Raw genomic sequence first — 13,451 nt, forward strand, 5'->3', positions numbered from 1 at the left:
GCATCCTGTTAGGTCATGTTCTTAGAAAACGAATTATCCTTCATTTTAGATATTTTAACTTGCTGTTGTGAATTAATAAAAGAAATTTTATAGAACTGAAACGCCCCACTCCATCCTTCACCGCCTCCCCACCTTCAGCTCAACTGGTCAGGGAAAGCAGTAGAGGGCATTTTCAAATTCATGGTCGCTTTTTCTGCAGGTCCCATTCCGACCTTCCACTTGTCCGCTCAGGTGACAAACGTGCCTTCGACCACAGAGGCATGAGTTCAGGCCTAGGGGAGTGAGGGCTGGTGGGAGGATGTGCTCACTCCAGGGTGGGGCGGGCCCCCACCGCTGTGACTGCTTCCAGGGGCTGTGCAAATCCTGCAAGGGCAGAGAGGGCTACACAGAAGACTGAATCACCCTGGGAAGGATGAGAAGGAGGTCAAAGGCAGACCAGGCAGGACCCGGGGCCCCGAGGAAGCCTGGCTGCACTGAAGCTTCCTGGGGTTTACTTTCCATCCCCCTTAATTTTCCTAGGTCCTAGCCCATGTCAGCTGGGCTCAGGAAGGCTCTGGGTCTACCCTGGGCCCAAAACTTAAATGAGAACTGAAAGACTGTGGTGACAGCCGTGAATGAAGTTAGAAATCCCTAAGGACAAGGTGGCCACCTCTCCCTTCCCGTAAGACCTTTTTTCTAGGCTCAAAATTGTATGTGTGTTGGGGGTGGGGTGGGGGTGGAGTAAAGGGGATCAATTATTGAAGGCTTCTGTGCCAATTGCTTCACAAACGTTGCCTAGGCAATAGAAACGCCCGCTATTTAAAGCAAAAACAACTTTTCTTTGATAAGAGCACTGTCTCATAATTAAAAGAAAATGTATACATTGAAGATAAAAATAAAACCACTCATAATTCTGTCATCATTCTTAACATTTTTTTTATGTAAGTATTTATAAGCATATACATATTAGGACTGCACTGCATTCACAGCTTTGCTATTTTGCTTTTGTCCCCAGTAATAACGAGAATATTTTGAGTGAATTGCTGTAATGTGATTATTCTGGTAAATATTCTTCAATAGCATTAACTGACCACAGAATTATTTTATCAAACGGATGAAATATTTAATCCTCCTACTGTCTGACATTTATTTCTTATTTTCCATTCTCTTAAATAGTCTGCATATGAAGGGATACAAGTGGCCTGTCATTCCATTTTGCATCTCTCTACTAGCAAAGGTCAATTTTTCACATTTTATTATCCCTTTGTACGTCTGTGGTTGGTCCATTCTGCGACTTAAGTCATGTTTTTTGCAACACACACAAGTGACTATAAGTCTATGGTCTCCCCTGCTTCTGTGTTAAATCTTGGGGAGCTCTGAAAGGCAGATCACTGTGCTCCACTCCCCTTCCCTCGGCCCCAGCGCCCTCCAGAAGAGCAGTGAGACCAAGGTCCTGGTTCTCGTGTGTGCATGGGGGGTGCCCGAGAGGTGCTGCCCAGGTGGGGCCCAAATTCTTCCCGGAACACCTCCTCCAAGCTCTGCCTTGCCCTGGACTTCTGAACCCGACTGAGGCAGCAAGGAGCTCGGAACACAGGTGTCTGCACCTCAGGGTTGGTCTGGGACGCAATTTAAGAGACAACATACATTAATAATTCATCACAGGTCCTACAACTTTTGCTTTTCATTGCAATTTATATTTGCACGTGAATTACCTTTAATTTATATACGTAAGTGCAAAGCCTCAACTGAAGTCTGTCATGAAAATTCCCTGTAACTCAGAAGTATTTTGAACTGATCATGTGCTTAAAAAGGCCTCAGCTTGGTTGAATACATCATGGCTTAGTAGAGATTGTGTGATAATGGTCTAATTTTTGTTTAGCTGTAGTTTTTTTTAATCTGACACAGGTGCACATCTGCCGAGGAAGAGAGGCTGTGGAGGTAAGTTCGCGTGTGAGCACGCACCTCTCTTCACTGGATGCTAGGCCCTTTCTCAGTCCTGTGCTGGGGATCTGTCTGTCCTGCTGGACTACCTTGATCTCGACCCCAGCAGGGATAGCCTCCTTCACCCCCCACCACAAGGTCACACCCAGGGTGTGGCACAGGGCAGGCATTTCAACAGTGTTTACTGGGAGGAACGAAAGAAGAGCAGCTGCCTTTCCCTGTTGCAGGTTAATATTTGAGACACGTTTTTGCAGAAAACTCTGATCACCTAAAGTATTACCAAAGAACCATGCTTCATACTCTAAATGGATGTGTGAATGAATGCAGTTAAGTGTGGATTAAATAACAGGTCCTGTTGCGGGATCTTGAAAACAGCAATCCCCTTTCATGGTTGAGAAATCAGAGACAGGTCTGTGAGGAACTGTTCTTTCCTCTCTTCTATTTTTCACGAGATGGATGCTAATAGAAGGGTGGTTTGGGGTAAATTGATGAATGGGGAAAGGCTCTTCTTGATGACTAAATTTCTCCTCAGAATCCACATGGCAAAAAGTGGCAGGCATCCCAGACTATCAATTAGACCATCCTAGATATTCTGTCTACGAGGCTGGGATGGAAGGAAACGAGGCCTGGACATACACCGGGTGTGAAGGGAAACTTCAGAGCTTATGGGCCCAGGTTCTAAGGGAAGGCGGCTCAAGACAGTTGACAAGTGTCAACATTAAATCCTAATCACCTAAGGGAGAGAATGCAGAGTACTTAAGAACATCTGACATGGCTAAAGGAGGTCTTGAATAAAATCAGGTTATAAAAGGCCAAGTTTTCAAAGGGAAAGGAAGGCACGTCACCAAGAATTAACACAGTATAGAAGCAAAGGCGAGAACAGTGCAAGGGGATTATAAGACCCAGAATGAAATGAAACTAGAGGGGAAATGTCGTCAAAAAGGAGTTTTACTGTTAGGTTCAAAATAAGATGATGGACAAAGAACGCAAGGGCATTCTTGAACCGGATGGCATGACGTTAAACACCAGCTGTGGGTTCTCAGGCTCCATGGCGCAGGGACCACGTGGCCTTCACCTCTGTGGACCCAGCAGCTGGCTCAGGGACTGACAGAGGTAAGACATCCCACTAAAATGACTTAAACCCAACTAACGGAAGGAGGGGTCAAAATTCACTTCTACTTGTCTTTTCTGTAGGGGAGAAAAAGATTTTCAGGATGGAAAAATGTCGAATGAACAAGATAATGAGAAACAAGTGAAATGATTCCACTTGATGACAGACTAAAAAGGAAAAATTTTGAGTTAGTCTAAGAAAATACTCGCTAATAACTCAGAGGACCTTAAAACTGATAGAGGTGTCCTAAGAGGTCACTTAGTAAACGCCATTCTCAAATTTATTACAAATGAAATTTCCTTCACTCTTTTTTCAGCATTTATGTAACCATTTTGGATTAATAACATATCACTGCATCAAGTTTTTATATCCTATGACTATCACATATAGTTAAATTGGAAAATAAATGATAAACTCCCTATTCCTTTTGTTCCTAAATACTACATGAAATTTCATTAAACATTCTTCTTGCTTCAAGCTATTTTGCACAAATGTTTAAAAACAATAAAACAAAGTAATTAAAATTATAATGTTTTCCCCTTTTATGTAGCATTCTAACTTAAGGTGCTAAGATTTTTAAGGAAAAATTATACCCATTATCTCAGTATTTTTCTAAGCAGATATCTGATTAAAATGGTAACTGAAGTATTAGATGACTAACAGAGTCTGTGAAAACACAACAAACTTGTTCAATGCCTACTCAATCAGGACTTGATTGTGTGATATACGTGTAGAGGGAATTGTGTGAAATGATAAAAAAAAAGGATCAAATCAACAGCAGTTTAGATCTTTGTGGAAAAAAAGATATCTGAGAAAAAGTACACTATGGAAGTCACTGTTGACAAGGACAAGAACACTTTTATAATTATGAACTTTATTTTTATTTACTATGCCAACATTTTCCGGAAAGAGACTTTACATCCAGTTTTTATAATTCATTTTACAAGCAAATTCTACTATACAGTATTTACTCTGAACTGGTTTTTTAAATCAATGGGAAAAACAATACTGCAGATATTAAAGATTGTGATGTTTTGTTTTTATTTAGTAATGACTTAAGAGACTCTAATTCTCAGGGTCAGGATTATTCCATTATGGCAATGCTTTACCAAGGAGAAAGTGGGTAGCTTTTCCCCAGCAAGGTTAAAACATACGATGTACTTTAATTAATAGCATAGCTGTAGATTGGCACCCACCACCATAATCATTTGTCCAAACGTATTGTTTCAAATTGCTGCAGCAGAAAAACTGAAGGGAGGTGTGGAAAGAAAACTAGAAAATGTAATTCAAGCATCAGAATTGAGAAAAATAGCAAGATCGATCATCCCCAAGGAAAAACATCAGGTATCTGTATTACAGCTATAATTAATTTTCAGTGTGTGCATAAGCATGCAAACATAACCACCCCAACTAATTCATAAACACGAAAACTACTGTGTAAGATGGGGAGTAAAGTGAACCTGTGCTGCAGTCTTACTGATCTTCATTGCAAACCTATGTGGTGATTCCAGATTACATCCTCAGTGCCCTAGAGACCAGGGAAACGTCCTGACAACCCTGCTAAGGAACGGACTGCGTGTCCGTAATACCATCTATGCTACAGGAAGGTTAAGACGGGGCAGCTATAGGGGGAATCATGTTCTCTTTGATACACTGAGTAAAATACTTAAGGGGACAATGAAACACTCAAAGAACTTAGTGCTTTAATGGGGAAAGTGACATGCTGAGGATACAATTCTGTGAGAAGCTGTACTTCAAACAGCAACAATTATAGAGAAATTCATTTCAACAAAGAAAGCCACACCCAATAGGAGGCATTTGGATATTTCAGGCACAACTCCAAGCAATTAAGCTCATTTAAAGTGCAAATCTGATATTTTCTTTCATATTCAGATTTTTATTTGTTAAAATAGTTAATAAGTTCCTTACTATCTATATAAATACAATGAACAGTAGTCTATATGCCTGAAAATATTGCACAAATTAAAATGAGACTCCAAAAGAAAAATGCTAAAGGGTCTCAGTTATTAGAAACATTCTAAATGATATAACTATATAATTCTTTGTTTAATGCCTTAAAATCATCTGCATCTGTACTGATTAACTCCTTAGGCCAAGCTTTCTTTAAAGAATTTGATATGCATCCCATTAACAGTCAAATGCATAATTCTACATACTCTATTAATTTTCTCTTTCACAAATGTGAAACTTAAACTTCCAAAACACTTCTTCTTTAGGACGTAGAACTCATACGTTGCAACCATCTTCACTGAAATCACAAGAACTAAGACAAAAAGGGATCTGAGTTCCTGTGGAGGAGGGTTTGGCACAGAGCTGACTTAGAGAAGCACTAAACAGAGATCCAGCCAAATCAGAGAGGGTGATCTCCGACGGTTCAGGTGAGCTACATCCTCATCTCAGAATTTGCGACTTGACGTTTACTAAGGAGTAGACTAGCGGAATAATTATTCTGGCAGCTTTTAAAAGAAAACTGCAGGCAAATACTTCGTTGTTTTGTGCAAGCATCCTAGATTGTTCTTCTCTCACGTATATTACACTTCATAATTACACTGATGAGACTTCTGCCAAGATTAAGGCTCAAGAAAAGTACAGAGAAGTTAAACTGATTGGTTAGTATTTCTGCAAATTCATCGGTGGCAAAAGAGAGCAGGAAAGATCGGAACAAACAAACTGCAGGAGTCAACATTTTTATATAACAGACAGAGACATTTCCCTCAGACTAGGGGAAATAAAATAAAGTAAAATTGAAAACTTTTAAAGTAAAAATTTAAAACTTTTCCCCTAAAGATAAAGGCGTACTTGTCAAAATGTTCCACAAGAGTCTATACCAACTCCTAATAAACCAAAAACCTACTAATTCCTCAGTCTGTTTCACTTTAGGGAAATGTGGTGCGGTAATATCCCATTTACAACACATGAGATCAGCTTTCTCCTTCAAAATGAAAAACCACATGTCCCCACTCACAGCTGCAGCTGTCCCTGCTCTTCTCCGTGAACACACGAGAGCTCTGCTGTGCTCGGTCACTTTACACTAATAACACCTGGACCGTGTGACAGACATTCTGAAACTCAGCGCTTCTCTGGCAGAAGTGCTATCGAATAAGAGTATGGCACTGGATGTGTGCTGCTCACCTGTCGCCAAATGCAAAAATAGTCTGTGTCCAGGGAAGGGCAAATTCTCTCGACTGGTTCTCTGGTAGGTAAGGGAAGACTGCGTCAAAATGGTAGTAAACCCCTCTTTCGAAATTTCCACTAAAGCACTTGCTGTTGTTTCTCTGAAAAGGGTCTGACAATTTCACCAATGTACGTTTGTTAAAGGAATCCTTAGAAATTTGAGTGACTAACTTTTTGGCCATAATCCCTTTTGAAACATTTTTGGTCAGCTGATCACAACCAAAATTGACTCTATAAAAGGCTATCTGTCTGAAAGACCTTAATTCCAATTAAAACAGCAACAGGTGAACAACCGAAAGCTGACATGATCTGGGAGAACAGGAAGGCAAAGTCACTGAGCCATCAGACGACTGGCCCACAGCATGATTAGGTGCGTGCACATGGTCCCTGGGAGGCTCCAGAGCTCCCTTCCTAGCACAGTAAAAGGAATGAGCACGTTGCCACTGAAATATCTTTTAATACCTTTTAATAAGACACATTTCCCCTCTCCAATTCTACTTCTCTTCCCAAATCTACTTTTCAAGAAACTTGTCGTTCAAACACACACCAACATAAAAGGGAAACCTGGAAAACTCAGAAAAACAAAACTATTATGAATTCCAGCTTTCTCAAGACAGTCTTACTTAAATTTATAATTATTCTCAACATATTTTAACTTGTTTGCCTATAGAAAATAGTTTCAAATCCCTACATATGAGATATTTATATCCCATCAAAGTTTTGTGCAAACATTTCAAGTTCATTATTCCAGTCTTCGGATATTAGCAGAAAGTCAATAAATATAAATATTACAACAGGAATTTAAAATATATTCTGTGGAACCTTAAAACAGCTCTCATGGATCCGTAAGCCTATAGGGTTCAAAACTGAATTACCAGCAAAACTCTAGCACCAACATATGTTACAAATGAATACATCTTTAAGTACAGGTTTCAAGATGTATCTCAAGCTTTCCAAAATTCATCCAGTAGCAAAAAACAAATAAAAATGCGGGGTTGTGTGTGTGTGTGTGTGTGTGTGTGTGTAAAACAAGATGTTAAAGTAACATATAATTGGTTTATATATATAATATGAAACATTTTTAGCCTGGGGAATTTGTCTGGTAAATAAATAAATATTGAGACAAGCTTGCTGATCCTAGCAAGGAAAAATAAAGCTTACACAGACTTCCCCTTAAAAGCCTGATCTCCTGTGTTCACCAGAGCTTTTGCATAGACCTTTTAGGTATACAGACACCGGCCAGAACTCTGTTTAAAGACTACCATCTTCCATTATCACCAAATCTTTAGTTAAAATAGTAACCATGTTCACAGGAGGGACAAGTGAAAAAGGGTGAGGCTCTGAGAATCGCGATTAATGCAGACCTTAAAAGGACTAAGTTAGCAAAGCACATTTCTTGCCTGCCGAGTGGAATATTAGGAATTCTCTGACGTGCAGAGGAATGGATAACATGATTGGAGCCTTGTGTTAGGCCTCTGAGATGGGTAAGCAAACTTCTGTGTTTACCTGAGACAAATATGCCAAAATGCTATGTACTTCAACCAGGATATGAAATGGAAGAGCCAAACTACTAGTAGAAGCTTCCACATTTTAATTTCAAGATTTGCAAGCTTGCAATGGAACCTCCATCATGGTAGCAAATAGCACGTAAAGCTATTACAGAACAGACCGTTCTTTTAAAAAAACAAATTGGCAGGTGATGGCTAGGTGCTCAATGTATCTTTGGTTTAGGAAGACGAGAATATCGATTAGAAGCCAAACAATCCCCAGAATTCAAATTGCCATTTGGATTCTGCATGATTTCTTTTTTCCTTGTGAGTGGCCTCGGGATGCTTGTCTTGGCTGGGAAGTTCTGAGGCTCTGCTCCGGGATTGCTTATTGGTTTCTGCTTGAAAGAGCCAGAAGGGGGGCGGAGCTTAGACGCTTTTGGATTTGGATTATTTGCAAGATTTGTTTGACTAGATGTTGGCTGCAGTTTAGCTGAATTACATGGTATGATCATTGGTGACTTCTTACAAGTGGGAGTCCTACTTGAAGATGATTCAGAAACTGGAAGAGGTGCCAAAGAATTCAAGGCGGACGGCTTACAAAGCTGCGAGGACTTGGGCTGAGGCGCGTGGCCCTCCAGTGAAGACTCATTTCCTCCAACGCTCTGAGCCTGGTCTCCTGTTCTTGACGGGGGAGGTGCCTGAAGAGAAGCGGGGACAAACTGCACGTCACTAATTTGATTATCTGCCAAATGATAAGGCTCTTGAGCATTCGTGGTCATGTTCAAGTCTGCTTCAGAAGATGTACTCTTTGCCACATCCTTAGTGAATTGCGGGCTTGACGACAAAGGCCGGTCTTCCAGACCACAGCTGCTCTCTTGCTGCAAGCCGTGTGGAAAGCTTTCATCCAGATGTGCATCGCCCTGAGGCATGCCCTGGATTATGCACTCACTGAGGGCCTCGATATGTGGTGGCTTTACTAGTTTTCCCTGGGCGTGGTCTGAGAGTCTGGGAAGGCTGCTGGAAGGCTGTAGTACTTGAGGCTATTAAAATTAAAAACAACATTAGCAACAATTCATTTTAGAAATGCCATCCAGAATTAATATAAGTTCCAATGAGGCTGTGTTGGTATTTATTATGTTTTAAGATGAGAAATATGTGGGTTGTTTTCTAATCAAAAAGTAAATTGCAATAGTCAAGTGAATTCATGAGACACATACAAGAGTGATAATGCAAACAAAAAATGATACAGGCAGTAAACACTAAACAAGATCCAAAATCAAACAGGGGAAAAGAAAAATCTCAAAGTACTGATTTACTGTAGAAAAAAGATTCCTGCCCTAATTGATTCATTAAGCATTTAAAACTTTACATATAAGGGAGCTTACAGAGTGATTTCTACAGCACTCTGGTTTAATCTCCATAAAGCATTCAGACAGTAACTGTGACAATCAGAATATTACCCATTTTAAAGTTTTTTTTTAAAGGAAAGCTGTTTACCATGTTACCAAACTTGACTAGTTGATGTGAAATTCTAACTACAAATAGGTCAATACATCTAGCTAATGCTAACCGACTTTTCATATTCTTGTTGAAAAGTTTCAGAATACAATGTTTTCACTGTTTGTTTATTCTGTCTCACTGCCATATGAGGGACCAACTAAGGTTCTTTTATGGCTGATACACAGAAAATAGATTTACCCTGCCCAAGAGTGGACATCCACTGAGTAAAATTAAAAATGATCAGCCTTTCGAATGACGGCTGAGAGTAAAACAAATCTGAAATTGCCTGTAACTTGAACTAAAGCTCAGAAGCCCAGAGAGCAAAGTTCCTAAGGCCCATGTGCCACTTCTCTGGAGCTCACTGTGTGGTTACACTCTATGCAAATCAAAGGAAAGAGGCAACTTCCATCACTTTTGGGTATGCAGAAAAGCAATATGAATCTTGAAGTTATCTTTCAGTGGCCCACAGAGTGAAAGTATATGGGAAAGAGCCTACTGGCTGTGTTCTGATACAGAGGCGGTTGCTGTAATGTATAAACACACACACTCACAGGTACACGTTCTATTAAATAATGTGGGCTGAAACTGTCAAAAAGTTTAGCAAAGGGCTTTGAAACGTGAACTTTAAAGGACTATTTTTAACTAATAAAATGACTGGTTTTTTTACTATGCTAATCCACAAACAAACCTACACAGTATTTCTAACTACTCCAAGAGAGGGGTGAACCTATTTATACTGTATCATTTTTTTCATCTCCTTGACCAGCACTGAATGATGGTTGCCAGGGTCAGGGGTCTTGGATTAGATTATGGCAGGGTTACAAATGACTGAAAACAAAGTTCACGGCCTCATGGAGAGATGGCTGGCCATGATGGCATAGGGCTAGTGCTGACTTACTACTTGAAAAAAAAGTAAAATCAAGACAGTGACTACTCAAAATGAATCTATACAGTATACGTTACACTAAATTCCTATTTTAGAATGTTTAAACTAAGTAAGCCATCTCAGTTTTTGCTTCAAGCTAAATGCCCTAGACTTTAAAGTCACTGGGTATTTTCACAATAAATAATCACAGAGATGAATAAACTGTCCTTCAAGAAGAAAGGTACTAAAAACTCCAGGTACTTAATTCAACACACTGTGTGGTTCCCTAGAAAAAAATGACCAGGCAAAAGTGATCATACACTTTAGAAAGACGAGCAAAAACACAGAGCAGGACCATATTACGCAAACTAAAATCTACCAAAGGAGAAAAAGGCAACCAAGGAGAATACAAAGGTGCAGCATCAAATGGTTGATTAAATGGGGATGTTTTCCCTTTTCACCTAGAAAAACAGTAAGATATTCTAGTCTAGAGTTAAAAATCTTAAAGCAATTGAAGACCTCTGAAAATAGCGACAATTTAAAGAATGACTTCATTGTAGTATGTCTATTGCCATTAAGGAAAGAAAGGGCATAAATGTGCTATCAGACCAAAGAATAAAAAGGTATGATTTTCTAATGAAGACAAAGCAATAAACTGATTATTAAGAACTAAACCTCCTTTAAACTGTAGCTCAGTTATTCATCTGCACTGTTTGATTCCTTATATTACCCAACTGACCGCAGCTCATCAGAGAACTTAATGGGAATACAGGGATAGAAAGACGTGTTTGATTGTATGGTAAGCAAGAGAGCTCCATATCAAATACCAGTAGAATTAGGAAGTTACCAGGTGTTTAAGAATAATAAAATTTTGAGTCTTTTAATTGAGAGGGGTTAAATCCAACAATTATATTTTAAAAAGTCTAAATTATCGCTTAATTACATTAAATAAATTAGTGGTTTCTGAATGCTGAATAATGTAGATTTTATATTTCTACTAAAAGTTTACTTTAGTGGTATGATATGATTCCCCCCTCCCAAAATAAATCTCTTGTTTCATTAATTGTTTAAAAATAGTTTGGAAATCAATTCTACTATTGTAAAGAAAAAAAGTCTCTTGAAGAAGATTAAGAAACGAGGACAGTGGGGACAAAGGAAAGGACTTGCTCCCGATATGTGGACGATTGTGTAGAACTGTTACCCACTAAGGACTGGACACACGCTGCCTCGTAACCTCCAGCAAGCAAAGTAGAGAAGTGTTCTGACAGCTTGCTGCTTGCAGTGCAATTTTCCCAAATTCTAAACACTCAACTGTATTAACAGAAAGGCAAGATGTCAACCATTCATCTTACCCACATTCACTACTGTTTCTGTGCCCGCAGACATCTTTAGAATGAATTCCAAATATAGAAAGAAAGATCCTATGTTCTCATGGATAATAAGACCAATAAAGGAACATCAAAGACCATTCATTGATTTTTCAAAAATTTCTACAATGTATTGTGCACTGTACTAAGTACAGGAAAATGTGGAACCGAACACAAGGCTGTTCCTGTGGTTGAGAGGCCTAGCAAGGGAGGTAAACAAATCATGAGACTAAGTCTCAAGAATTACAACACACGGAAACAAAAAGAATACACACGCCTGATTGGAGAGGTAACAGAAGGCACCCAAGAATCGCAAATATCTGAACTGAGCTTTAAGATGAGAGGAGTTTGCCAAGTAGACAAGAAGGGAAGAGCATTAAGGGCAGAAGGCAAGTACATGCTAAGCACAGAGGCAAAAGAAGAACATGGTTTGTTCCAGTAACTTCAAATTGTTAGACTGAACTTGGAGAGCACAGTGCTGGTGGGAAAGCATAGGCAAAGGCAAGCTCACAAAGGACTTCGTGCCAGGCTAAGTGGTCCTGACTTCGTGCAGTAGATGCTGGAAGGCACCGATGGATTTTAAGCAGAGAAATTAGAAGATCCATGAGTACTGCAGAACCTCACTCTCATGGAATCAGCGAAGAACGTGATGGGAGGGGATGAGCTTGTAAGAAGAACAGTCAGGTAGTATGCTATTGCTAAGAGACCAGGTGATAAATTCCAAAGGCCTAAAATTAGGATACCAAAAAAAAAACCTGGAAAAGATTAGAAGAGATTTTGAAGGCGGGACAGGTAAGCAGCTGTCTGGGAGGAATTTAAGATGAGTTTCAGGTTTGTGGCTCTGGAGATGCGTGATGAGGGACTGCCCTGTAGCTAAAAAAGGCCTCTGGGAAAGCTGCCCCTTAGCCCACTCATTTTATAGCCTCGGCAGCCCACAAGACTCGAGGGCAAAAGGAAGCCCCTGCTACTGGGGAACTTTAGTATTCCGTCCTCACAACTTGTAGAAGGGTTGTTACTGACACTGAAAAATGTGGACCTATCCCCAGACTTAGAGAATTAAGTGCTTCCAACTGGATCCAGCAACTTCAAGTCTTACTTTAGTTAGATACATACACTGCAGCACACCATTCTGAGAATTCTCAGATGCAATGGTTACATGTGTCAAGGTCAAGAGTGCCAGCAAGGGGCACTACTGGGTAATGGTGCAAGGTATGGTAGGCATCTTCAATGATCATTTTAATGTATATTCTGGGCTGCTTCCAAAGATAACCAAGACGATGAGCTCCTTACAGGCACGTACCACGCTTTATTCATTTTTGTTGCTGTAGTTGGTATTCCTAGTATTTGGTACATAGTAAGGATTAAATATACATTTGCCAGATAAGTGAATAAATAAATGAATATTAGTGAGTGGTGTATTTCAGAACTGCTCCTTTGGTAATAAATTATCAAAGTGACACATCCCTGTCAGGGCAACGATGCAGCACTAATAATCAAAGAGAAATAAGTTTTAAAAACACTGATGAAAAAGAAATCTTATAATAGAAATAAAAATATTTCCTCTAAATAAGTTTGGGGTTAGTGTAACGATTCATGTTTAGAACAGCTGGAAGGATTAATGAATTACACGTAACTTGAACACAGCACCTCCCATAACAACCTACACCAGTTAAGCCACAAATGTTTTTCACTTGAGGACTAGACATTTCTAGATGAAATGAGCTGGGGAAACTGTCGTAATAAACTTTCAGCTATTTTACATTTCTAATTCTAATAATTAAATATGATTACACCTGTTAAACACTTAGCACAGGACCTCCCAGCACATCAAAAGTGCTCAATAAATATCACCTATGATTATTGAAAGGTGCGAGAACGACAAATTCAAGGCATGGCCCTTTTGTAAATGGGACTTGAGAAAAAAAAAAAGGCAAGTTCTATAACAGTATAATAAACTAGTTCCTACAGAATAAGAGGTTTCTAGGTCTCAAATTCATATTTCA

General features: G+C 39.5%; 1 protein-coding gene across 13 annotated transcripts in view; it reads right to left on the reverse strand.

The window, feature by feature from the left end:
- Nucleotides 1-3,888: 3,888 nt before the first annotated feature.
- CCSER2 (coiled-coil serine rich protein 2) overlaps nucleotides 3,889-13,451 on the reverse strand; it is a 172,155-nt gene continuing 162,592 nt past the window's right edge. For all 13 annotated transcript variants that reach the window (XM_008519073.2, XM_070616403.1, XM_070616394.1 and 10 more), the window contains one exon: nucleotides 3,889-8,756. In XM_008519073.2, coding sequence (XP_008517295.2) covers nucleotides 7,938-8,756 — 819 coding nt within the window. In that variant the 3' untranslated portion in view covers nucleotides 3,889-7,937. The remainder of the gene's footprint in view (nucleotides 8,757-13,451) is intronic.

Source organism: Equus przewalskii, chromosome 1 (assembly GCF_037783145.1).
Source record: "Equus przewalskii isolate Varuska chromosome 1, EquPr2, whole genome shotgun sequence".
In the NCBI taxonomy this organism is placed as follows: Eukaryota; Metazoa; Chordata; class Mammalia; order Perissodactyla; family Equidae; genus Equus; species Equus przewalskii.